The following is a 27,015-nucleotide window of genomic DNA, read 5'->3' as shown; positions in this document are numbered from 1 at the left end:
GGCAAATAGACCTGCCAGCTCAAACCTTTAATGAATCATTTTCTGTACCCTAGGTGAACTTTTCCAAACCAAACCCGGGAGTGCTCTCATTCTCTCTCCACTAGTACCAAAAGGTCTATTTGGTGCCATAAACTATTTTTTCCTCTCATTTTCTACATTCTCTGACCCAAGTGCAAACCCCCAGAGCCATTGCTAACATATTTTGTCTTTGCGGATATGCTTGACTGTGTCCCTATATTTTCTTCTTCCAAATGGTAGTATTTTAGTCACCAAGAAAAAAGCAAAAAGGTCCTAGAGAGATGATAAAAATACCACAGATATTCCTGAAATCATAGTAAAATGAGCCACATATTTAGTAGGAACAAACTGTGATGTATGACACTGTTATTTTTGTAACCTTTCTAAAATTACCAACTTGACTGATTTCTTATGTGTAAAAAGAACCATAAGGCCTTCAGATCTGTCAAATTACCACTGTCCTGAATAACTTTAAAGCTGTCCATTCTGGTGCATTGGGACTTCCAGTGCACGGACAGATTTAAGACATCTTTAAATTTGTGCAAGCCTCCCAGGAATGCATTTCTGAATACCACCATTAGCAGAGAAAAGATCACGGGAGTCCGGCTGAGCTCCAACACCTTCCCCAGGACAGGACGGGCCCAGGCTGCTCTCCAGGCAGCAGCGGAACCAGCACAGGGACATTTAATGCCTTGGGCTTGTGTCTTTCCCTGTGACACCCTTCCACCCGCTCAACACACATCCATCCTGCGGGAAAAGCTATTGCAAGTCATAAAAAGAACAACAGGCACAAGATGATGAAGTAGAAAATGGTCATTTATTTTGCTGGCATGGCATAACTGGCAGCTGTGACAGCTTGGGAGCATCTTGCTCAGTGACAGACGACTGAAGTGAAGGAAATCAAAGCACCCAGCCATACAAAGGAGCAAAAATGCCTGTGTCCCCATGCACAGGTCAAGAGCAGACTGCTGCATTGCTATTGCATATAACATCACTGTGTAAGCTGCAGGCATTTCCTATATCATTGACCTTTCTCCTTCAGCCAAAGGAGCATTGCCTGAAGCCACCTTGGACCAGCCATGAGCAGAGGGACGCTGCTGAGGACAGCAACTGATTTTAAGTGAACAGGAGACATTCAGATCATCTTCTACCTCGGATTAGCAGACCCTGGTTATCCGCAGCAAGTGCCACTTGCTTTGCTGGCTTTCGTGGGAGAGGACACCTCATTCGGAGGTGTCGCTTCTCCCAGAGCAACCTCCCATGCAGCTGTAAGAGATTATGCTCATTTTTAATGCCTGTAACTGCTGGAGAGCTCTATAGAGGGGGCTTCTATTCCCCAAGCAAACCTTAAAGAACCAAACAACTGCCAGGTTGGGTCAGAAATCCATTTAGTTTCCCAGTTTTCACTGCAGGGAGTACTTGATACCTTAGGAGGAGTGCCAGAAGAAGACGGAGTTGAGATCAGCTCCTTCAGATGCATTCCTCTTGCATTCAGCTGTTCAGAGACTGCCTTCAAATTGCCTCCAGACAAGCACAGTTAGCAGCTATTAAGAGCCACACATCTAAAAAAAATATATCTGATTTCTTTCCAAATCCATTCATGCTCTCGGCCTCCCGTGACAAGGAGCTCAGGGCTCCAAATTGCTCATTTTGCAGGGAATAAAATAGTCGGAAAGCTGTTTCCTGCAAACACCACTGCGATAAGCTTGACTATATGCCTGAATTCGCAAGGCCATCAGGAAAGGTCACAGCAGTAGCAGGACTTGCTAAACGCGGTGCCGCGAGGAGAGGGCTTTTCCCGAACGTCCACCCCGCTGCCCGGCAGACCAAGCGCCGGCACCGGCGGCTCGTCACGGATGCGGCAGCTCATCCGGCTCCTGCGCCCAGATCCAAGCCAGGAACCGGCCGGGCGGCTTCATCTCTGCAAGGACAAGAAGTCAGAATCCCACAGCGAGCGGGGGGACCAGGCACCCACCCCCCATTTCCATCGTGGTTTTAATGAGGAAGGAGACAGCAAAGAGGAGCCTGTGGGAATTTCACTGGTGTTGCCAAATTACAGCTGCCTGGGAAGGATGTAGAGATTTCCAGACTATCAACACCGAATAATATTTCTTTAAATCAAATCAAAGCGAGCAACCTGCGTGTTTATGTTTCTAATACTTGGGTGGAGCTTATCTACCCCCACCCTTTATTTTTGCCATTATTTTACCTGTAATAAAACTCCATCAGGCCCCAGCCCGGCGTTATCCCGTCCAGCTGGAAGTCAGCGATGCACTCGTGGAACACGTGGCTCCCACTGAGCCCGTCGTACACCACGGGGCAGGCTCGTGTGTCCAGCGTGGCAGAGATGGAGAAGAACTTGCCACCTTCAGTAGCAGAAAAAAGGGAAGAATGTGTCCAACTTTCAACACTATTTAACCCCCCAAGTACACAAGGTCTATTATATTTACATGGGGCACTTCTAAAGAAGGGTTTTCCTGTCTGTTTTGTAAATCAAATAGCAACTTCATTGAGCAACCAGTGTTTTCAAAACTCCAACTCCTACCGTACATTTTGCACCCCACCAAAAGCGTCATGTCATTTATCTGGATTAGCATAAACAAAAGTCACCACAAATGCAAACTCTAAGGCAGGTGCCCATGGGCAGATCCTGCAGGGAACAATTCGTGCCCTTGTATTTATTTGTGCAAATAACCTCCCTGATGACAGATGCACACGGCTGAAGTTAAGCTGAGTTTCAACTTACCTGCAGTAAAACTCACTGCATATTCATCCTCAATAACCCCGTCAGCGGCCAGCTCGGCCAGCGAGGCGTTGGACCACTCGATCCCAGCCTTCCTGCCATCCGGGAAAAAGACGTAGCCTACGGAGAGGCTGGAGAGGAGGGAATGGACCAAAATCCATGTGGAGCACAGGCTGGACTTCCAGCAGAACCCCAACAGACAGCAGAAATAAGTAGCTACATCGGCTAGAAAGCAATTTCACATAAATGAAGCAATTGAACTTACTTAGTCATAGTTGCTGGCATATTAATAACTGTTAAATGTGTGGCGGTCCCATCCTGCAAGAGAGGGATGGAGAAGGGGCTAAGTCCAACTTGTGCAGAGTGATGCTGCTCATTGCGTGCTGGCTTCACCCATGGATCCTGGGCACAGCTCAGGTCTCCTCCTGAGCATTTTTACTTTTAACCCCTCTTAATACATCATGCATGAAGATCTGGCTGTAAATAAGGGCCCAAGAACGTAAACCAGACACATCAAGCAACAATCAAGGGCAGCAGGAAGACCACAGCAAGCGTATGTCAGAGAAGGGAACTGACAAACACAGAGGCTTCAGGTAGTTCTGTTCAAAACTGCTGAAAAAGAACCTATTCTGCAAAGCTACCAACATAATTTTTTGAAAAAGGCAAAAATAAATGGTTTCAAGTTAATGAAATTTTTTTTTGGTTCAACCCACATAGCAAAATCTCAGGTATTTTTCTGTTCTTGCAAATTCCTGCTAACATTTCCATGCACTGATGATGGAGGGTGAGCCAGGCTCCTGGACATCCAGGCATGCCTGACATGTCCAGACATACCTGCAATTTCAGGCTTAAGTTGTGGAGTGACATGTTAATGCCTACCTCAAAGCGTGCCAAAATCATGACATAACGGTAAATGTCAGACCAGTTCCGGATACCTGCATAAGAAGGGAACAAAATCACCAAACAGGGAGTTCACCATTGCTGGCCAAGGTGAAATAATGGCACCAGGCATCAACTTTGGCTATATAATTCTCTCGCAATTGAGAACATGCCAGGCATTCTCATCCCAAACAACAATAATGGAGCTGTTTCTAAGAGCAGAAAGGAATAAGATAGACCGTAAGAGTGGCTCCGAATGCCTTTGAGGGAAAGTTCTGTCTTCTTATGAGATTCTATTTCGATTTCTCCAACGGAGTGGCCCCACTGCTCATGGCGGAAATGTTCCCTTTGTCTGGAAGGATGGGGAAAGCAAAAGTTAATCAATGCAGGCAAAATCAACAAGGCCCAAACGTTCATTCCTCCCCATAAGATAAACTGACATTGCAGAATAAGCCTAGGTCAGATTGCTAAAAAATAAAAAGATACTGAAAATGAAATATCCCTAATTCTCTAGGCTTTACAGCCCAAAACTGTAGCCTTGAAGGAGGGCATCCCAGCCATGTGGTAGGAACACCACGTGCAGGAGCCTCCTTAGAGGTCACCAAGAGTGCTGTGGTGACCAAGCCCAGGAGATACTTGTCCTTTATTTGCTCGCTTTAATTAAACTCCTATTCTAAAATCACCCATAACAATACAGGACAGATCCTGAGGAGGTCTGTAGACAAATTGCTATTGCCCCCAGCAGAGTGCAAAGTTGTCTCTCACTTTTTGACCCTCTGGAAGAACTCGATGCTCCACGGTTCCTCGGCCAGGGCCCGTACAAACGTGCTGGGGTGACTGTCGGTGCTGAAGTTGAAGACTTCGGTGAGGTTCTCCCAGCTCGCAAAAGAAGGGCAAAAATAAATCCGTTATGAGCACAGCTCCTGCACATATGCTAGAGTCATTCCCAAGGTACTTCTGGCTATTACTTGGCCTTTATTTCTACTCCTATAGAAAAAACGTAGGAAACAGTCCAGAGAGCAGCACCACCGTATTTCAAGACCAGAACATCTTCTTACAGAAGCCCTAAAATCTTTTAAAAGCAGCTTCTTCCCCCAAAATACACCAGAAGGCGAGGTCTCAGTTGTGACAACTTCCTAAATAGCCACCACTGAAGTCCTGATTATGTCATAAATTTGGTTTCATCTATATATTCTTTTAAAAAAATGAACCAAATCTTTAACTAGGAACTTACTACACATCCCAGAGCAAAGTGGAAATGCTCTTACTGAAGAGAGAATTTAACTGATACAAGTTCGCCTTCCTCTTCGCTCCACTGCTGTCGATAGGGACCTTTTCTGCAAGGCAAAACACCGTAATTTTGCATTGTTCCTAAACCGATAGATTTTAGAGGTTTCTTTATTATTATTTTTTAAGGTTTTGCATCGTTCCTAACCCAAACTAAGAAGTGCTGCAGTACCTCAGCAATCCCTCAAAGCTTATTTTCCAGACGTTTTGAGGCTCCAGGTATTCCATGGCGAGCCCTCCACCACGCCAATGCTCTCCAGATTCATCTCTCACCATCATGTTCGGGTGCTCCGGGTGCTACGGAGACATTTGGGGGAAACATTTGTTTAATGCAGCTGAGTGGACGAATTCTGGCTCCGCTGAAGGAGTAACCTTAGATTCAATTGGATTTTCAGCTCTACCAGAGAATCACAGAACAGTGAGGTAAAATCGCATGTAAAACAGCTGAGATCGCATTGGATAACATGCTCTCATTTCAGATATGGTATTAATTAAGAAAAAAAAAAGCACCCGCCCTCAGCCCCAGCCACCTTCTAGAGCAGCACCTACTTCAAACTCTCCGACTCCCTCCACCCTGAGGAAAAGCCACATTTCGCAGATGCCACCGGGTCGCCTTGCAAGCCGAGCGATCACGAAGGTCTCGTTGCTCTCCGCAAAGCCCGTGAAATAAAGCGAATCCAGCGCCTAGGGAGAAGGAAGGAGACCGGAGCTCCAGCCGGAGCAGGGGGACGGGGACTTTGATCATTTCCATGGGCTGGAAGCAGTGAGTTTTATTTTTGCTCTGTATTTAGCACCATTTACACCAGGCAATAGGGATAAATGTGTATTGGACACTTTTTACTCATGGGAAGCTTAGAATTAAAATGGAAAAAGAAAGTGAAAGTGGATTCACGGGAAACCTGGCGCTGTGACTGGGAACAGAGCTGGCGTCGGGCCAGTTAATGCGCAGCTCAATATTAGGAACAGAGTCCATATCTGCCAGGGCAACCGTGCAGCTTCACATAGTGGTGCAGATCTCACTCAAAGTGGACTTTACAAGTCGGAATATGGAAAATGAGACTCGTGTGGCTGTGTCTGGGCAGGGATAGAGTTCTTCTTCGGCAAGATTATCCCCTGTCCCCCCATAGCATGTCTATTTTCTCCCAGTGAAACCAGCTGGCTGGATTAGAGGTAGTCTGTCTGCAAGGGACACCCATGGGGACATCCCCAACCTGTCTCCCAGGGGATGCAAGGCCTTGGGGTGCAGGGAGATGGGGGATATGAGCCCAAAGGCCAGGGGAATGGGGATCGGGTCCGTGGGGGATGTGGGGTACTGGGAGGCAGGTCCAAGGGGATGTGTGTCCCTGAGAGGCTATAGGGCCCCATGGGATGTGGGTCTTGGGTGGACGCAGGTCTTGGGGATGCAGATCCCTGGGGAATGAGGATTCCTGGGGGATACAGATCCTGGAATGGAGGTCCTGCGCGATGCACATCCTGGGGAAGTTGGGGAGGGCGGGATGTATTTGGAGAATATGAGTCCTGCTGGAGGAGGGTCTAGGGGGTTACAGGGGATGTGAGTCCTGGGGGAACGGGGGCCCTGGGGATAGAGGGGCTGGGAAGGGACTTGATGCTGGAAGAAATGCAGGTCCTGGGGACGAGGAATGCAAAGCTGCAGGTCCGGAGGGATAAGGGAAGAAGGTGGGGAGCAGATGTGGGTGCCAAGGGATGGGTCCCAGCAGATGGGGGTGCCCGGGATAGTGTCCCCGGGGGAGCGGGATGCGGGGACGGGAATGCCAGGGAGGGGGAGCAGGATCCGCGGGCGGGGGGCCGGACCCCCGGACACTCACGTGGGGGTCGGAGCGGAGCGCGCGCGGGCGCCGGGGCTCGGCGGGGCCGCCCGCCGCCCGCTGCCTCCCGCCGCCGGCCCCGAGGAGCAGGAGGCAGCCCAGGGCGCAGCGCTTGAGCGGCGCCGCCGCCCCGCGAGCCGCCACCAGCACCGCCACCGCCGCCACCAGCACCGCCACCAGCGCCAGCATCGCCGCGGGGGCTGCGCGGGGCTGCGCGGGGCTCGGCGGCCGAACCCCGCGGCCAAACCCCGCCTCGAGGGCGCGGATTTGCCGGGGCTGCGCCCATTTCCGTGCTGGTCTGAAGCCGATTCGGGTTTTATTTATTTATTTGTCGCTGGCGCCGTTGGCTCGTTCGCCCCGGAGAAATGAGCTCGCCGCCCGCGTTTCGCCCACCGGCACGGAGCTCCCCCCGAGCGGGGCGCTCGGCCCGACCCGTTTTCGAGGAACCGGGGGAACCTGGAAGGCTCCCGCTCAGCGGCTGCGGTGCGAGAGAAGCGTTTTTGGGGCCCTGGGCAGCCCCTCTGCGCCCAGGCACAAGGACACCCGATGACAAGGGACACTGCTCCCAGCAACTCTATTTCTCTCTGCTTTCGCCAGCCGAAGACACGTTTTGCATCTTTAATGCCAGAGATAGCCCTTCCGCCTCATTCTTGAAAAGTTTCCTTGTTTTTACCCAGTTCCCCTTTTCTGAGCCTGTTATCTCACTGGCCATCAACCACAGCAGATCAAAAGCAGAAGGACGGGACAGAGGAGGCTCTGGAGAGGACGGCAATATGGTTCACATTTATTTCCATTACCATTAAAAATTAAGCACAGCATTGGCATAAAATAATATTTGATAGGGGAGGCATGTGGTAAAAAATCCGTGAGTCTCTGGGGCTTAATGAGCCTCTCGGCAGCCGAGGTGAGAGCCAAGGACAGGAGACCTGCAGACTCTCCCTTTTTTTCTGGTGCCTTTTGCCAGAGGTGTAAAACAACGTGACCTGAGGTGTTATGGAGACATCTTGACTTTTTTTTTTTTTTTTTTTTTTTTTTTTTAAGTTTAGGAGGATATGAGAAACCTGCAACCAATAGTGCTAAAATGCAGATGGAAAGTGAGCCTGGTGGAACCAGCCTGTCAGGGGAGGCTGCAGCAACCGGCTCTGCACCATCCAGCGGGCAAATGCACAACTTACACGGCGCGAGCAAATCCACCGAGCTGCAGGAGGGTCCACCCGGCTGCGACTGCCAGCAGAAAAATGCTTTTCTTCCTTTTATTTATTTATTTACCTCTGAATAAATCATGCTTTTTAGTTACATTAAGTTAATGCAGGGAAAAGGAACTTTTAGGAAAAGATCATGTCTCTTGGTGTGGCTGTGCTTCTATAGACATTAACATATTGATAATATATACGTGTATATATACACAATATATAGATCTACTGCATATATATCTGATTTAAACGTATTGCATGACCTCGACGAGTGGGTTGGGATTTCTTGCAGCATACGAAGCCCATCTGCTGGGGCCGAGAAAACACGCAGTGACTACGAACTACGCGTTGCTCCCCTGTCCCCAACATTTCAGCACGGAAATAGAAGGAAAAAAAAATATATATATATATATATATATATATATATATATATATATATATATATATATATATATATAAAGTCGGGTGCTGGGTGGCCGGGCCGCTAGGTGGCGCTGCCGCCCGCGCAGCTGAGGGTCCGAAGCTGCGTGTCCGCCCCCGGGCGCCACTGCGCATGCGCGGCGCGGCGGCACAGCCAGCGGCAAGGGCGAGGCGGTGTGCGCATGCGCGCGGAGCGAGGCGCTCCCCCTCCCGCCTCCGTGCGGCGTGCGCGTGCGCAGCTCTCCCGCGGGCGGGCCCCGCCCGAGCTCGGCGCCTGCGCAGTGCGGCCCGCGCCGCTTCCGCCTCCGGGACTCGGCGCCCGCCGGAGCGGCCGGGCCGGCAGGAGGGGGCGGCGCAGCGACATGGGCTCCGTCCTGGTCCCGGTTCTGCTCCTGGTTCCGCCCCCGGTTCCGCTTCTCCCGGAGCCGCGCTGAGCCCGCCCAACCCGGCCCAACCCGCCGCGGGGTCCCTGAGGCAGCGCGTCCTCCGGCGGGGCTCGGCAGGACCGAACCGGACCGGACCGGCCCCGCGGGGCCCGAGCCGAAGGTGAGTGAGGGCGAGTGTTGGCTGCGCTCCTGCCGCCCCCCAGCCCGTTTAACACTGTTATTATTATTACTTGTTACTAATGACCGCATCCCGGCGATGGGGAGCAGCGCCCGCGCTGCTGAGAGGGACAGAGGGAGATTCGTGTTCGCACATTTGTGCCATAGGGGGGAGAAAATAAAATAAATAGGGACCCTGCTGACTGCTGCCCTCGCTGCGATGCCCCTGTGCGATGGATTCGGGGTACTGCTTACACCGGTGTGGCTCTTGGCTTGGAGGTCTAAATAGGTTGAAAGCTGCACGTGTTAACGGGGTTAAATTAGGTATTTTTTGCCGTAAATGCTCTATGACTTTCAAAATCCTCAGATGGAGGAAGGTGTCGCGCTGGTTCATTAGTAGTTGAAAGTGGGGTTTTAAAAGTTGGAAGCTCTTTGTGGCTGCGTGAAACTGCTTCTCGCTCTAAACTCTCGTAGCTCTAGAGCTTTCAGGCTTTTGCTCAAACTTGGTGTATTTTGCACCATCCTTAGCTGGTGAACTGCTTGTTTGTGCCTCTTAGGGAGACATGAAACTGTTGAGGGAAGCGAGGTGACAGTGTGCTGCAGTGGAGAAAACCCCCAAATGAAGAACAGAAAGCAGCCACCAGGCTCTATGTGCATCAGATACTGTTAAATCAAGGGCTTAAACACTCCCTTAATCAGTGTTGAAAACTGCAGGATTTGGCGTGGTGGTGGAACCTGTCTGGGTTTGGTTATTCTGTTTTGCACCTGGAAGGAAGGATCCGTCGTGGGTGTGGATATAATAACCGGCATAAAGATGTGTTCGTCAGCGTGATTCGTGGTGGAAGCAGTGAGTGGGATAACTGAGCTGCCTTCAAGTGAGGGTGTAGCATAAAGTGATAAATACACAGGTCAGAATGGAACTTGCACTCTGAAATAGAACTGAATGTGTCCAACTGCTGTTGGCAAAGGAGGAAAACATCCTTTTTCCACTTAGCAGAACTGACGGGTGCTTCCATTATAAAATATAATACGCTTTATAATTTCCAAAGACACGCATAACTTTTCTTTCATTTGGCATAACTTGTTTTGCCTGAAATTCTTAGTGCTGTGGTTTGGGATGTTAAGATATTATTAACATAAAGATATTAGTAATTGGATGGCCATCTTTCTAGTAAGATATCAATAATTTGATATTTTTTGAGATTATAATGAAGAAACATATCCTGTTTTCTGTTATGAAAATTAGCACTTCCAGAGTTTTCTTATGGCCTGGTGCTTGATTTTGGAAAGCTGTGATAAGAGACTGGCAGAAGGAGGATCTTTAAAACAGCTTTAAACTTGGCCGTATTATATATTTACTCACTGGAAATTGTCATTTGAGTTCACAGGTAGGTGTTTTCCTGTAGACGGCATCACATTTTTAATGTGCTTTAATGAGGATACGTTACTGAGGCCATGGGATAGATTTGCCTTATTTGCAAATGACGCTGAGGTGGTGGCTCTTTAACCTGCTCCTTTTCCAAGGGCTGCACACTGGGACACTGTATTGCTTATATATCCCAGATTGCAAATACAGATGGCAAAAGGTGAGTGTGTCAGGGCTGATATGGGAGTGTTGTTGATGGGTTTTTGTTTTAAATGTTTGTGGCTGTTTGCTAAACCAGTCACTAAGCAGCCGTTGAAAGCAGCCACAGTTTATTAAATGGCTTCGCAATCTGGATTGCATGCATCTGTAGTGAAAACCGCGTTATCTAAGTTAGGCTTGACTACATACAGACCTTAACTTGTAGATTTGAGTGGTCTGCACTGTCCATGGAGTTGTATGCAGTACTAGGTTTATCCATTTGATTTATTTTAAAAACTTTGCTGTTACTGAAATTGTTCACTCCATAACCTTTTGATGAGACGAGGGTTCTGTGACCTTGATTTGATCCTGTGCTTCCTGGTAGGTTTTAAATCCGTCCTGTATAAGCAGTATCTGTTCGTGTGCCTACAACTATTGGCCTATCCGTGCTCAACCAGAAAAGCTGAAATAAAGTCGTTTTGTTTACTGCAGTGTAAAAAGAGCAGTCTTCACAACTGTCCTTTGTACAGTTTAAGAAAACAAACCTCCAAGAAAAGATGTAAGATTTGAGAGCTAATGGATTTTTTAAATCTCTGTATCCATTCTTATCTGTATATCTAATGTCTGTAAAACAGGAGGAGTCAGTTTACTAGAACAGCATTTTTTCTTTCTGCCTCAAAATATAGCAGGAAAGAGGGCTATGCTTTACTCCAAATGTTCTTTTTGGTGGGGAGAAGGAGCCTCTCTCCTTACTATAGTGGACATTGTGTTTAAGTAGTTTCTCTCTAATCTTCTTAAAGCCTTCAGTATCCTTATTGCACTAAACTCAGAGAAAGGAGGACTGATGCAGTTCTAGCTCTAAATGTATTCGGAACACACATTTTACAAGATGATCTTTCCAGTGATCGTGAATTTGTATTAATTTCTTTCATAGTTGTTTTTATGTTGTCGTACCCTTTCTAAGCAGCCTGACTGTTGTTTGTGAATATCATTGTTGTTCCAGTATCTTTTCCTGCCTTTTGGGCCTGTGTTTCATTAACAATGAGATGCAAGACAGTTCAGACATGTCCAGCCCAAGGATTTCAAATAGCATCTAATTGCGGAATTGAGTTGAAATTAGTTTAAGATAATCATCCGTGCAAACAGATAACATTTTGCATGGAGTATATTGAATATATTAGTGTTATCACAACAGCTAAACTGCCATTGCTCTTCCTTGTAAGCCGATGACTGCTGATGCTATGAGACACACTGAAATATTGATCAGAATCTCATTGAGGATTAGAGAATTACCTGGACGAATCATGAACTTGACCATTTAGTGAGTGAGTTCTGTTATAATCATTTTAAATGATTACTCCAACATTAATATTTCACCTGCAGAGGGTTAGCATGTCTTCTCGTTCCTGTCATCGCTGACTTAGAGAATGGGTGAGCAGCCTTGCAAATTAATGATATATTCATCTGCTCTTCTTTTTATGAGTTTCTGCTTAGCTTCCACAAAGCGCCGTGTCAATGACAGCTTAATGACTGCAGACTTCACAATATTGTGAAAACTAGCTTAACAAAGGTACAAAAGGTTCTTTATAAAGCAAAACAAAAAGCCGTCAGTAACTTCACTCAGATAAATGTATTTAAGCATTTGTGTTGCCTTGTAGGCGTGCAGTAAAATATATGATTTTCTTTAAATAAGGCAGGAACCTTCTCATTCTCTAATTTCAGAAGCTTTCAGTCAATAGGGAATGGCTTAGTATTTGCTATAGCTAGTGATCAGTAGAATCTTTCTGTTACTATCAAAATATATGAATTTAATATAACGTTCCAAGTAAAAGAATGAAGTCATGTCGGGAAGCTAAAGTAAATACTATAACTGTGAAAGTAAACTTAGGTACTTTTCTAGCCAGACACAAATCTGAAATCCCTTTAGGAACTAGTCTTATCCTGGACTGTGTAAAGCAAAGCAAGGAAATCCTCCTTGGAGGCCTCCTGGGGATTTAATCACAAGACGTGTTAAAACTGGCACCGCCGGCCTGGGTGAGACCGTGGCCGTGGCTCTCGTTGCACAAAGCAGAGCTCCCAAACCCAGTTTTCCAGGATCGGTGCTGCCAGGAGCAGCGTTTTTCCGTGCAACACGTGTGCTCAGCTGCTTTGCAAGCCAGGGCTTCGGGTCCACACGGCTGCTCTTCCCCAGAGAGACCCCCAGATCAGGGCTCTGTGCAGTGTTTCTGCTCCAAATGCCCTGCCGTGACTTCTGACATTCAAATGTAGACATTTCCCACCTTTAAACTACTTGTTTTTCTTGATAAAGTATGTTCTTCCTCTGCTCCTTTCCTTATATAAAGAAGAAAGCCTCCAAATCTCCTGGGCTTTGAAAATCGTCATCTCTCACTTCCCACTGAGTGGGGGGTTTGGGCGTTGCATCCTTGTTAAAAGGAAAGAATGAGATTTTAGGCTCCAGCTCATGAGATATTCATGTTGTTGAATTAAACACGGTTAGAGCAGCTCATGCAGCATTTCAATCATTATACTAATTTGTATATCATAAGCAATATTGCATTATTATTATTTGCCCATGTGATGGAATCCTAGCAAGGAGAAATTTGAATGCAATGTTTTATATACAGATACTGAAAAAAGTAGCTTTGTTACCCTAAACTAGTTACTACTCAATCTAATTAAATTTAAAACTTCCAATTTTTCCTAGCATATCCTACAATTATAAAAATAATAGTGTTTTTGTACCTCATAAGCTCCTACAAAACACTTTGCTCTAAGCTCTGGAGTAAGGTGGAGGGGGGGTACTATATTTTTTTAATCCTACAGGAATGGCATGCAAAAGAAATACTTTTTTTGGCATTCTAGTTTGTAGTGCTGAGTATGCTTCTCTAACTTACCTAAAAAATAAAAAGTGTCAACAGGACTGATATACAGGGTTATCTGGCATCCATCTGTTTAGAGTTTTGCAGATTGATCAAGCTATCACAAAGAATAATCTACTTTGTTTTTCTCAGTCAAAAGCTTGCTTGCTGTAAGAACGTACAGTGTATTTCTAAGTCCTTTTGTAATACATTATTTGTATTTGATGTTAATTTTCTGAAGAAATAACGTGTTACTAACCAATTTGTTGATGGTGTCTTTTCAGATTGCACCAGATATGACTATCTGCATATCCTAGGGTAGCCTAAAGGAAGGACACGATGTCAGAATAACATACAAAAAGTTTGTGAGGTATATATGATTTTTTTGTTTGTTTTTAATATAGTTAAACAAAATGAATGCAGTAACTCTATGCCGTTACATTTCATAATGAAATACTGGTTTAAAGAATTAATCAAATGCTCACATTTATTATGATGTAATAATATATTGTAATAATATTATAATAGTTATATGCAGAGCTGTTGATCTTTTTTTTCTTTTTTTTTCTTTTTTTTTCTTTTTTCAGCATCTTCTGGATGCATATTCTGATCTATGATAACTTGTTGACTTAAACTACTGAAAACTTGATTTGATTGAAAAAATTCATTACATAATTTTTCTGCTAAGATCCTAGATGGGCGCAATTCAAAATTTCCACAAAGCTTTAGAATGGGGAATTAGATTTTTGGTTTGTTGCTCTTTCAGGAGGGTTTGGCTCTCCAGAGCATTTGGGTGGGTGTTTTGAGTGCGTGATAAATTTGCTTGCCCGTCAGCCTTCGTGTGCTTTAAGGCTCATTTGGAATCTTGTTATGCAGCCTTTTGAGGTTTGGTGGTGGGGCAAGGAGTCAGACAAGAACTTCTAAGTTTTATGTATCTGTTTTTGAAGAAATAATACCTGTTTCTACTTAGCTATCTTCATGTTCCAGCTGCTAATTATGTAGTCTGCATTAAATCTGACTTTTATTTTACAAGTCTGGACTGCAAGGAGTGGTTACTGTGTCCCAGAGTGCTTTTGAAGTCAGTTGGCACCCACTGTACTGTTAACTGTAAACAGTGAGAAAGGTTTGAGTGACTTCAAGTAGTTGAGAAAAGGGGCCCATACTTACCCAGGTCAGCTTAAGTTTGAATTGTCCATGAGGAAGTTTATTTTAAGGCATTTTTTCAAGTAGGAAGCTGCCTTCATCTGTGGTTTAATAGCTGGGTTGTAGTAAGAGAGGAAACTTTTTCTGTTTAAAATTGTTGTTGTTAAGATTGAATAGAAAGCCCATGTGAGTTATCTACTAGCAATTGTAACATTGCATTCTGTTAGTGACTAGAGTAAATGATCATAGCGAGGTTTTGGTTATTTTTTCCAGTTTTGTAGCAAGGGAACTGCTCACACCTGTATCCTACTGGTATCTCAGTTATTTTAAAGTTTCTTTGGGATCTCTGCCCTGCAATCTGCCTCTTTCCCCTTCTAATCTCTTGGATTACTCCTGCTGGGCCCTAGGAGTTACACTGAAGTATCATAAAGATTGAGTAATTGGAATATGTTTTGTCTGAATTGATTCCTTTTAAAAATATTTTAAAAAGCCATAATTTCATCTGAAAGCTCTTGCACGTGAGTCCCGTTATGTGGTAATGGTCACTTTGACCATTTTAGCCTAGCAAAGTGATAATGTGCTCAAGATCTTGGCATGTAACTTAGTGTCGTAAATCCCACCAGTCGTGTAGAGGCTGCCATTAATGCCGGAAAAAAACTGAGACTTCTGTTTTGCTATCCTCGATCAATACGATGCTTTCAGGTTTCTCTCAGATGTGGCCTTTAATAGCATGAATCGATGTGATTTTTCAGACACAGTAGCTTCTCAGGTAGCAGGCTATTTTTAAGTGCATAATGCTTAAATTACGATTTGTCTCCTGCTTGCTGGTACCCCCTCAATACTGCCATTTCATATCTTCGCTTGTTAAAGATCTCAGGAAAAAAAAAAGTCTGTTTTCATGAAAACTGCGAAGGTTTCAAGTCCTGTTTTTGTTCCGCATTGGAACAACAACAAAGCCTTTAAAAGGATTTTCAAGAAGCTAAATTAATTAATGCGTTCTTTGGAAATCTTGATTCGTGTAATCCGTTGCCATGCAAATTCAGCTGCTGCCATTTGCTTCCCTTAAGTTTGGCCAGATCGGAGACCACTTTGTCAGTTGTCCAATATATTTTTGCAGCAGGCTTTTTTTTTCCAACACAAAAGCACTTTTGTAAACAAATTTAGCTGTTTTCTAATACGGTCTCTGTTGTTGTTATAAACAGCTAACTGGAGCACAGTTTTTTCCATTCTGTTTTCCTCTTGCTCTTCCCTGGGTTCCTGGAGCAGCGTGGAGCAGTTCCAAAGCCTAATGCTGTACTTTTCTAGATTCTGAGACTTAAACTGCAATTTAATGAAGGCTTTGCTCTTTCATTTTGAGATAAAAGGAGGAAGTTTTTTTGGGTATTTTTGACAAAAACAGAAGAATGGTTTATGGGCATCAGTGAGGTGGAAATGAAACTGCATCCAAATCTCTTGCTCAACCACTGAAGTTGCATGATCAGAAATGATGGTGTCATGATGCTCAGTAAACAATTCGCAAATTAATTGATGAAACTTTGTAAGTGATTCTTTTAATTTCAGAAACATTTCAGCTTTATGTAATCGTGGACATCATGTAACATTTCAGCTTTGTGTAAACATTTCAGCTTTTGACCAAAAAAATCATGCTCAGAGTAATAAGACATTTTTTTATCATAAAAATGATAGCATCTGTGGTTTAGGTTTCTTTATGCATAATGATGGCATGTGGTTTGTGCAGGGCACGTCCAGAAAACCATGCAGTCATCGGGGCACAGGTTCCGCGATGTCGAGCACCACCCGCTGCTTCCCGAAAATGACACCTACGATTCCTCCTCCTCCGAGGCCGACATGGCAGAGAGGGTCTGGTTCATCCGCGACGGCTGCGGGATGGTCTGCGCTATCATGACGTGGCTCCTGGTGGTCTATGCAGACTTCGTAGTGACTTTTGTCATGCTGCTGCCTTCCAAAGACTTTTGGTACTCCGTGATCAACGGCGTTCTCTTTAACTGCTTGGCAGTGCTGGCTTTGTCATCTCATCTGAGAACTATGCTAACTGATCCAGTAAGTATGCGAGCGCTCCCCAGCACTGCCGTGGCCCTCGTGTAGCTCGGTCAGCTGCAGAGAAACATGAAGATGTGTCTGCCCCTTCCTGATGGGATGAGATCTGTTAGCTGCACATCCCTCTGCAGGGGCTATATCTGTGCATTTCCTCTTCTGTTAATAAAATAAGCTTTGCTTTGAAGAGTGGGCAGTGTAAAATGAATTATAAGTGAGAAGAAGGCTCCGGGGAAATAGCCGGGCACTGAGGAAACTACTAAAGCCTTATGCTTCTATATTTTCTTACTTTTTTCTTTTTCTTTTTTTCTTTTAAAATAGTAGTATTTTTAAAGCTTAATAAAAAGTCGTGGTTTCATCCTATATCCTCCATTCATGGAGCATGAAAGAACTTTTAGGGGTAGATGTGCTTGAAAGTCTTATTCATATACTGTGATATCCAGTAACAAGGACTACATCATAAGTAGCCTAAGTTATTGCACTTAGATATATGGACTCGGTGGGAATTGAGATTGAAGCTGAAACTTGGGGCAGTGCACTTGGGGCAGTGTAGATGTGAGAGGTCTTAAATGGACTTATTTCTTTGGACTTTGTCAGTGTAAAACTTTGAGATTAAATCGTAAAACTTTGAGATTAAATTGTTTATTTTTTCCTAAAATTGCCCTTTTTAGGCAAGAAGTTGAGAGAGAGGAAGACAAAAGTCAATTTCTCTGTTTTGAGACAGCAAAAGTGTATCTGAAAGTTAGGGGAATGTTGCAAGTAAACACCAGGGTGCTGTAGTTAATGGTTTGCTAGATCTTTCATTCCCTTCTCGGTTCACACCCAGGGATGAAACATTGTGACTTCTACAGGCTGTGACAGCTCTGAAAGCTAATAGCTCCAAGACAGATTGCTTAAAAATGTATACTGGTAAAATGGTGTGTCTATATACTGGTAAAATGGTGTGTCTTCCTGGTTCCAAGTTGTTCTTCATGGAAGAACATGAATCTGAGATGAAGCACAGCTGGGTGTTTTGTTTGCTCCCTTTCTCCAGACTACCTGAATGCAAGACCCTTATAAAGATTGAAGGGAAAAGGAATGAACTGCCTTAAAACACATCAGCTGCAGCATATTAAGTGTAAAAATAGATTTTTCCCTGAAAGGATTTGGCAATAGTGTGAAATTATGAAACATATTAGGGAAATGGAACCTGTTTTTATCAGCAGAATGGTAAAGGCATGGCCTGAAGGCACGGACATGTTTTTAAGTGACAGGTGAAGAGGCGATTCATGAGTTGTGGTTTATAAGCATGAATTTCTCTGGAACAGGGTATATTTGTGCTTACAGGAGTGCTCTCTGCTTTGAGGTAGCTCGTGATGCCTGCGCTGCAGCAGTTTCCTGGCTGCAGTGGGAACACTCATGCTGCAGAACACGCTCCAGCAGCGGGAGGGTTTGAGCGGCTCCTCCAGCCCCTGCCCCTTTGCGTGCTCCAGCTGGGGCACCGCTTGGCCAGAAAGCTTTGTTTTCTGGTGCAGAACAGTTCATCTGGGGCAGAACTTGAGCTGTGTCTCAGGCAACACAAACACAAGATTGTTATTCCAGCCCATAGGCAACCAAAACCTTCTGCTTCGGTGAAGGTTTTTCGCAATTGAATGTGGAATCTCTGCTAGCCAGTTAATTCTCTCCCCAAAACTGCCTTAATGTATCCACGTAACGCAACAATGGTACCTTTGACTTTTATTCATTGAGAAATAATTAGGGAATGTTGCAGATGGCTTAAGCTAACCTGGAGGAAGATATGCCTGTGTGAAATAATGCTAACTCCTATAGGAATTGGTACAGAAAGGCCATTGCAGTGTCATTTCACATCCCAGTTTATTTCACAATCCCTTCCTGTGGTAGATAAGCCTTTAGCTATATAAATAAACACAGTGCCTTCGGTAATTTCCATTATTTTCTTCTTGCTATCCAAAGTTAGTCTGATCTTGCAAGGTGATAGGTTAATATTGCTATTGGAAGGAGCAATCCTGCTTATTCCCGTCCTTTCAGCACCTTTCTGCTTATATCAGCACAACCGTTTATGCAGCTGTGTGGTAAACAGTTCAGAAAACTAATCGGCTAAAAAATAACCTCTGTTTTCCTGCTCGTTATTTTTCTTCTGGATCGGTTCCTTCAGCTGTTCATCACGAGGCTGCACAAACTTGCACAGCAGCAGAAGGGAGCGTTGGGTGTAGAAAGAAGAGGCCGTGGTGAGAAAGCAGTGCTGGCTTGTGCCAGCAACGTCCAAACTACCAACTTAACTGTAAAGGAAAAGCAGAGGATTCAGGATTGTAAAAATGTCGTGTACGTAGCGGGTGCTTCATCTTGAATTCAAGGAGTTCAAAGTAAAAATCACGTAGTTTGCTCTGCTGAATTAACTTTTGTGGATGGTTTGGCCTAATGATAGACCCTCACAGTTCATGTATGCCCCTGTAAAGAAAGCATATCTCAGAATTACTCTGAACAAGCACTGCTAAGCAATTATTCTAGCCATAGTGCTCATGACTGCACTTCAAGATGTGTATTCTTTTTTTTGTGTGTGCTAGTAACTGCAGATTCTATCAGAAATGTGTTAATACTTGCTCATGGATGGGTCTTGCTCAAGGGAAACAATTTGAGATCGGCCAGAGGTAACTTAGGCATCTGGAGGTGCTTCTGGTTAATGACAGACTAGCTTTAAGTAAATTAAAAGCATATTTTACAGACTTGGCATAATGACTGAAATAATTTAAACACTCTCATACCATTTAAAAAGCATTCTCTCCTTTAACTGAAATGATTTCAGGGGGCTGTACCGAAAGGAAATGCCACTAAAGAATACATGGATAATTTGCAACTGAAACCAGGAGAAGTGATCTACAAATGTCCCAAGTGCTGTAGTATCAAGCCTGAGCGTGCACACCACTGCAGGTACGTCCTTAGGGCAGCTGGGGATATCCAGGCTTGGTGCAGTGTTCCTGATATTTGTGTGCTGATTTTTCCCACAAATTTCATACTGTATCCAGTACACATGCACGTATTGCAACATGGTTTATATATGTAATATACTACAACTGAAAATGTATGTGGGTCAGGGAGAGAAGCAAGAGAATTGGGCGTTTTTAAAACAACCTTATTGTGGTAAATTGTTGTTGCTCTGTGAATAGTTTCTCGTCTTGTGCCGCACTTCTGGTAATGCAGGGTAAACAGAAAAGTCTCAAGGAACTTTCTGATAGAAGCCAGTGTAAGAAATGACTCCTGCAAAAATTTAGGAAGTACATTTATATTTTAAATTATCCCTTTAGTTTGTGTCCTTCTTGTCTTCGTTATACTTCGTTTGAAGTGATACATGAATTGGTAGCTTATTTTCCGAAAGTTGTATGTGTCATCAGTTAAACGTGCTTCTGTTTGTGATTCACTTTAGTAAGAGAAAAAGTGATGTTGATTTGAATTTAGCATGTTACAGTGAATACAGTGAATCTATCTTTTTTAAGTTAATTTGTAGCCTTTTGAATTTTCAGGTACCTAGGAGGTATTTGTCATGTTTATTATGTGAAGCTGAAGATAGATATTCCTGTGTAATTAAGACTTGCATAAATATGTTAATGATTCTGGTGGCTCCTCATGGGTGTGAGGGGTGATGTGCGTTGGAGTGTGCGGCAATATTAAATTTGAAGTCTCTGATGCTTGTCAGAAGAAGAGCAAAGGTTTTCTCAGGACTTTAAAACTATTCTGCAAATTTGTTTCTAAGTTTCTAAATTAAATGTCTCGGTACTTGTCACTTACCTGCGTGAAAATTATGGCAGAAAAGCTATTTCCATTACAATTACTCTGCCTTGGGGCTGAGATCTTGCCTGCTTATTTATGGACTTTTTCCCTTCACGCTCAAACACAAAACATCTGAGATTAAAAACAAGTGTAAAATGATCTTCAGCTAGTTTATTTTGTATTTGTTTTCTTTGTAATTTGTTGAATATTGAATTTACCTGTATTGACAGGAAGGGTCTGGAAATTGGCTACCAGGATTTGATTCTTTGCATTAGCTTTAGCATTGCAGAAGTGTACCAAAAAGAAAAAAAAATGATTATTCAGTTGTGCTGCCAGCTTTTTAGTGGCTCACAAACCCATTCCAAGAGCATTAAAAGGATGGTTTGGTCCCAGATAGTCAAAGTGGCAATTTGTTGATAGCAGAGACTTGAAAATGAAGTTGGTTCCCGTTGTGGAATAGTTGCACTCAAAGCACAGTGCATGTTTTGAATAGTAAATTATTAACAGAAGAGGCTCTTATGACGAAGTTATGAAAATTGTTGTGCAACACCGTAAAAGAAGTTTTTTTGAGGAAGAAAAGTTATTTTGTAATACACATTACTGGTGAGGGGGGGAAAAAAAAGCTTTACTTGCAGCAAAGATAATTTGGCTTCAGAGAAATAAACTGAAATTGTTTTTTACTGCAAAGTTAACATTTTTGAAGTAAGGAAGAGGCTTTTCTTAAGTGAATGAAAGTGGCCGGGTGGGAAGAGGCAGCGCTGCCTCCTTGCCAGGTTGCTGGCTGGAAGCGGTCGTGGAAGCGTGGGGTTGGATGAGGAATGGAGGAGGCAGATTCCCGGGCATCTCGCGGCTGGGAGAGCTCCGAGTGGGCTTGCAAAAGGAAAACGAGTGAGGAAAAGTGTCCTGCCCACCTCACAGCCTCCGGTGCTGGGCTTGGTTGGATCTGACTTCACTCTGTACTTGATTTTCTTCTTGGAGCGATGGCATGAATTCGGTCTGGCATTAAAGGAAGGGATGCAGTGACTATAGGTAACACCTCTTTCCCACAACACTCAAAGTCATTGAGGGGCTGAACATACGTGCAAGCTGAGAAGGGAAAATGTGTTTGTTCTTTGTGGAGAGTCTTCTTATCACCTTGGCTTGCATTATACTTGTTTCTTCTGCACTAGCAAATGGCTGCAGGGTTTGGTTATGGCATCCTGCTTTTTACATGTAACTGGTGCTATTTAAAAAGCAATTTGCATCAGAGGAGTCGTCTTCAATGTCCACAAAATAAGAAGCAGTGGGAATATAGAGGCTGGGTTATGATAGCTCAGAACGGGAGCTTCGGAGGAGCAGTGGGAGATCTGGGATTCTGGCATTGCCTGCACACTTCTTGCTGAATTACATCATGCATATGTGCCTGCTTCTATGCAAAAAACGATTTTTAAGTATGGATTTTTTTCCCAACCCTTTTTTTTTAACTCTAGTCATGAACATCTAGCTTCGCTTCATGTCTTATCACTGCAGCACTTGTAGGAGTTACACATAAATAAGTATACATTAAAAACAAAGTATTTTGAATAATAGTACCTGAGAATATGAGGCTGATTTAACTCCATATCTGCTGAAATGAAAATGTTTGTGTGTGGCTACCTTGAGTACAAACCCAGGAGAATGAAACATGGGCATCCCTTGAACTATCCAGCACAGCACGTGTTGCAACTGTTCTGCTGCTCCTCTATAACTGTTCCTCTTTGGCTGCAGATGGGCAAAAATAAAAGAAAAAACAAGCCCTCCAATGCTGCACATACTTGCAAATATATATTAAAAAATATAGCCAAATACTTGACTTTTCTTTCTGGCAATAAGCTTGACTAAAGGTCTGTGCAGAAATTCAGGCTTTAGTTTAGAAGTAGCAAAGAACAGTAGCGTTTTAACAGCTCCACTCGTTAAGAAGCAGGCACAGGACAGGTGCTGCTTATGGTTAGATGTTTTTGGTGGGAGGATATTTTATTTTGGGAAGTGAGGTGTGCCTTCCAGCTTTTCTTTGATTGCGATTTTGATTGCATGTGTTCAGCTTGTTTAATGTTCAGATGTATGGGGAGCTAAAACTGCCTGGATGGAAAATTTCTCCCTTGATAAAACTGCTTTTTCTGACTTCTAAGGCAGATTTATACCTTGAAAGTGTGTAAATGTGAAACAATTACTCTGGCTTAAAATCTTCCCTAAAAGGGACATTCTTACTTTTCCAATTCGGCCTCAAGAAAGGATTGCTGCTTTGCTCATTCAGTGCCATGAGTGCCTAAAAGAAGTTACTAATGTGCTTGACTCTGTGCTTAGATATGCAGCGATCCTCTCTGCTACAAAAGTCTCCTTTCCTTTCCTTTCCTGCAGCATTTGCAAGCGATGTATTCGAAAGATGGATCACCACTGCCCGTGGGTGAATAACTGCGTGGGTGAGAAAAATCAGAGATTTTTTGTTCTGTTTACGGTAAGTGCAAATCAGCGTGATCCCAGTGTGACTCCACCTGGATTATAGCAATTTTGGTCGTGTTTATTAGCGAGAGCAGTAATTGCTTACGGGCACAACTGCTTTCTCCTCCTTCCTCCCTTTCTACCCAAGATATTTTCCATGCAGGAAGATATTTCTGCCCCTATTAATCTTAATCACTATGTTGTAAGATGCTAAATCACCTAGTTTTACTGTGTTTTATATTATAACACTTGGTGAAATTTCATTTAGGGAGCTAATCTTTACGCTTTCCTAGTTGCTCACATTTTTAGCTTCGAACTTGATTAGAATTTGATTTTACATCATTGTGTTAAATTAAAAATGGAAATAGCACCGTGGTCAAGGCTGGCTGTGAGGAATGTCTGGTTTACTACCTGGCAGCAGTCACAAGTAAGCACTCTCTCTTGTTTCCAGATGTATATAGCCCTAATTTCAGCTCATGCGCTCATACTGTGTGGGTTTCAGTTTTTCTCCTGTGTCCGAGGGCAGTGGACTGGTAAGCACATACTTAATTTCCCTGGCATAATCGAGCACATATTAACGGGCACTCTTGACATTCCACTTGAACCCCATGCAGGAAATATTGGACTTTCCTCTTTAAAGTAAGGTCCTGAAAATCTTTTCTGTAGCTGTTCACCGTTAAGTCCAACTTAGATGAGTTGTGTTTTTTTTTAAAGATTTCTGAAGTCTTCCATCTCTTTGCTTTGATCATTCACTGTAGGAGCTGTGGTTGTCAAGGGCACTGTCACTTGCTTCCCATGCAGAGAAAATTTTATCACCTCTTTAATAGGAAGAAAGTAGGTACCCAGGCCCCAGCCATCTCAGCAGCATTAGCTGAAGCGACCAGCTGGGTTGTGTGTCACACCACAGACCTGTGAACAGCTGAAACTTAAGCCTGTTTCCTACCCGATTCTGTTACAGGGGCCAACTGGGGGCCTGCTGTAGAGCAGAAATTTCCTAAACTGCCCTGGTTGTTTGCTTAGGGCTCTGATTGTGTTCCCTAATATGCCAGTGCCCCAGGGCTGTCTCTGACCTTGTGCCTTTGAGAGAAGGTGGTTGGTCACGCATTCTTCCCAGGGAATCCATCCAGCCTCTTTCACTCAATATTCTGTTAAACGGATGGTAACCTAGTAGCATTTTTTAACCTGAAAAGTTCTCCTTGCTGCATATAATCCCAGTTTACTTAACTGGTTTCCAGAGTTACTTAGTCAATCAGATGGTCTCCAGAGATGTGACTGAGTACAAGTCATCACCTTACTGCTTTGTGTGGTGCTGGAGGGAAAAAAAAAGAAATAGCAACAGGCTGAAAAATCTGGATTGTGACCAGAGTGATGCAGAGTGATCAGCAAGGCAGTGATGATGGTTTTTCCATCCTTTGTCATACATAAGACTTCAAGCTGCTGTCATCTCTGTACACGTGTAATTCTCTCTATAGAGAGCCAGAAGCATAACTTAATCTTTATTTCCTTGGACAGCAAATAAACTGCTACAGTGATAGACAATAAAATTTGAAGTAACTGTGAAATATTGTTTTAACTGTTGAAACTATTTAGCTTTTATTGCTGGCTGTTGGAGAGAGGATGTCTTAACCTGGTCTTACTCTTCAGATCTTTTTATAAGTACACATGTCCTTTTGCAGAATGCAGTGACTTCTCCCCACCTGTAACTGTGATCCTGATGATCTTCTTGTGCCTTGAGGGTTTTCTGTTTCTCACTTTCACTGCAGTCATGTTTGGCACCCAAATTCACTCAATATGCAATGATGAAACGGTAAGGACTACCATTTCCATATGCTTTACCAGTTTTACTTGGAGGATATGATATTGTTGTAGCTTTATTTGCCAGTGAGGGTATTTTAATTCTTGAGAAAGACCCAAATCTGAAAGAAATTATAGTTTTTATATTCTACCACTGTAAGAATATAAATGTTTGAGTTTACTTTCTAACAGATACTCTCGCATTATCTGCTTTTCTCTCATAAAATTTAGAGCTAGGTTTTCAGCTACACAGTTTACACTGCTTCCCTCTGGTGTATGCTTAAACTAGTTATTTTGATATTAGCCCTTCATGCTGCTCTTCTCCTTTGCTGTACTTTATTAGAATATAAACATAGTTTGGGCATTCGGCTCTCTTGCCTGCCTCTCTGCAGTGTTAAGCCTTGAAAGGATGTTCTTTGTGCTGGATAATTGACTGGAATTTGAATAATGCGGCTGTTCAGAGTTTTCTCATCTGATGCTGCTCAATAGTGCCCTGTATCGAAGAGCTTTTGTGTGTTACTGAGTTGGAAAACAATTGGTTAAGATCCAGCCTTCATTAGTGGGAAGTCAGTACAGAAAATGGTTATCAGAAAAGTGCACTTGGGAAAACAAGCTTCAGTAATTGCAGCAAAAGAATCTTCCTGGAAGCCTTATTGCCTGCTTTCGTTAACTGAATAAACATCTTTTTGTGCAGGTATATGGTGTGCTGATCTGCTAGCTTTTACATCAGCCCTGCTGGTCATTTCTGTTTCTTCTCTTAGCTGGGGTATGTGGAGGGGAATCAACCTGTTTCATAGTCACCATGTGTCCTGAGTCCTCTGCCCTGTACCTGCAGGGCAAAGTCAGCCATTCCCACTGCTTCCTTGAGAAGCAAATAACAGGGAGAAACTAATCAGCTCGCTAGCTATGTCTTAATTAAAGAATGCCAGATAGCCATCGCTTCTGATAAATGCTGCATACGCTTCACCAAACTGTGGATTTCAGTGTGTCACTGCATGTCTTCACTTGCAGGAGATTGAAAGACTCAAGAGTGAAAAGCCAACATGGGAGAGGAGGCTACGCTGGGAAGGAATGAAGTCTGTTTTTGGGGGACAGCCCTCGCTCCTGTGGATCAATCCTTTTGCAGGATTTCGAATCAGGCGACTTCTATTGAGAGCAAAGAAAGGAGGACCTGAGTTTTCTGTTTGAGTTTAGTTATGCTGGAACTTGCAAGAATACTATATAATATTTATTTGGGGCCAGAAAGGCTGTCTACATATAATCTGTGACCAGGTGAAACTGATACTGGACATTTGCTTGTAGCAAGCAGAGTTTTATACGTTTGTCACAGACATCTCATTAACTTTCAGAGACACAAACTGGATCTGTAATGGTCTTAACAACAAGATGACAAAGGAAAAGCACGTGGTCACACTAAAGAAGCCAAATGTCATGCTACTGTAATTTATTTTATGAGATTAATTATGCATTTTTTTGTTAAACCCTTTTTATTTGGTAATGTTTGGGGACTTACTGAGTGTTTTTATAAAAAATTATGTACTTAAGTGCAGTTGTCAATCATAAGAAAGAGCATTATTGTGAAAGTTGATCTCAAATGAGACCCAGCCTTCTAAATCCAGTTTTCAGGGAATAGCAGTTTGTTCAATTTTAATTTATATTTCAACTTGTCCTAATGAACAGAGCTGTACTTGTGTCCCACTCCAGACACACATTCCTCATATGCAGGTGATTGAAGGGACTCGTGCACATGGCAGCATAGCCCCTCAGAGGCACTGTTACACTCCTGCCAAACGTCTTCCCAGGCTCACAAAAGCATGTTTTGTGTTTGGCATTACTGATCTCATATGGCACTGAGGTAAGTTCTAAATGTTCAGTGAACAAGGCTTTTAACTGACAACTATGGGCCAAATTCTGCCCTCACCTTCGTGTCTCCTGTTCTTAGTGCATTGATTCCAAAGGAACTCTCACTTGGGTGTTTCGGGATGGTATTTAGTCCTCCGTGCAGGAATAAGTGGGACCAGTGACTATATCCTCATGGGATTAGAGCAAGTGTACTGCAGATTGAAGGTAATGCACTGAAAAATCAGTTGTTTTTGTAAGGTCTTGCCTTGCCCTTTGCAGACTTTTCATAGGAGGGAAGCTGTTAACTCGCTGATACCTTGAACAGATATCAGAGAAGGGAGAAAGGTTTCCAGTGCTGCCTCCTTCTCAAGCACAACAGATCTTAAATGTCGAAGAAACCATATCAGCAGCAGCAAGGGAGTTACTTTTAACCATTTTCCAACCAAAACTACTTCCAAAACTACTTTCAAAAAGCGTAAGAGAGCAGTACAGATCCAGAACTGCTTTATGTGGGCCTGACAATAACAGTAGTGCTAAGATATATTTGTAAATCTGCAAGTAATGAAATTCAGCCGGAAGTGGATTATTTAAACATTACGTTTAGAACATTTTTGTGATATTGCTAATGT

General features: G+C 43.6%; 2 protein-coding genes across 2 annotated transcripts; one reads left to right on the top strand and one right to left on the bottom strand.

The window, feature by feature from the left end:
• Window positions 1–1,470: 1,470 nt before the first annotated feature.
• Window positions 1,471–6,942, bottom strand: LOC104570112 (uncharacterized). Its single transcript, XM_088529085.1, has 11 exons — window positions 6,754–6,942; window positions 5,477–5,611; window positions 5,100–5,224; window positions 4,909–4,977; window positions 4,406–4,519; window positions 3,880–3,992; window positions 3,641–3,696; window positions 3,027–3,079; window positions 2,765–2,892; window positions 2,228–2,384; window positions 1,471–1,939 (listed from the first exon to the last, which is right to left on the bottom strand). Exons 1-11 carry the CDS (start codon window positions 6,940–6,942, stop codon window positions 1,885–1,887), a joined length of 1,194 nt encoding a protein of 397 aa, XP_088385211.1. The 3' UTR covers window positions 1,471–1,884.
• Window positions 6,943–8,795: 1,853 nt separating this feature from the next.
• ZDHHC7 (zDHHC palmitoyltransferase 7) lies at window positions 8,796–26,242 on the top strand. The gene is made up of 8 exons (XM_088529073.1): window positions 8,796–8,912; window positions 13,615–13,700; window positions 16,212–16,534; window positions 19,332–19,456; window positions 22,670–22,766; window positions 23,202–23,283; window positions 24,427–24,557; window positions 25,556–26,242. Exons 3-8 carry the CDS (start codon window positions 16,229–16,231, stop codon window positions 25,730–25,732), a joined length of 918 nt encoding a protein of 305 aa, XP_088385199.1. The 5' UTR covers window positions 8,796–8,912; window positions 13,615–13,700; window positions 16,212–16,228; the 3' UTR covers window positions 25,733–26,242.
• The last annotated feature ends 773 nt before the right edge of the window (window positions 26,243–27,015 follow it).

This window comes from Tinamus guttatus, unplaced genomic scaffold (assembly GCF_059628265.1).
Source record: "Tinamus guttatus ecotype Peru unplaced genomic scaffold, ASM5962826v1 Tinamus_guttatus_pri_ptg000323l, whole genome shotgun sequence".
NCBI lineage: Eukaryota > Metazoa > Chordata > Aves > Tinamiformes > Tinamidae > Tinamus > Tinamus guttatus.
This window is presented reverse-complemented; position numbering and strand designations above follow the sequence as displayed.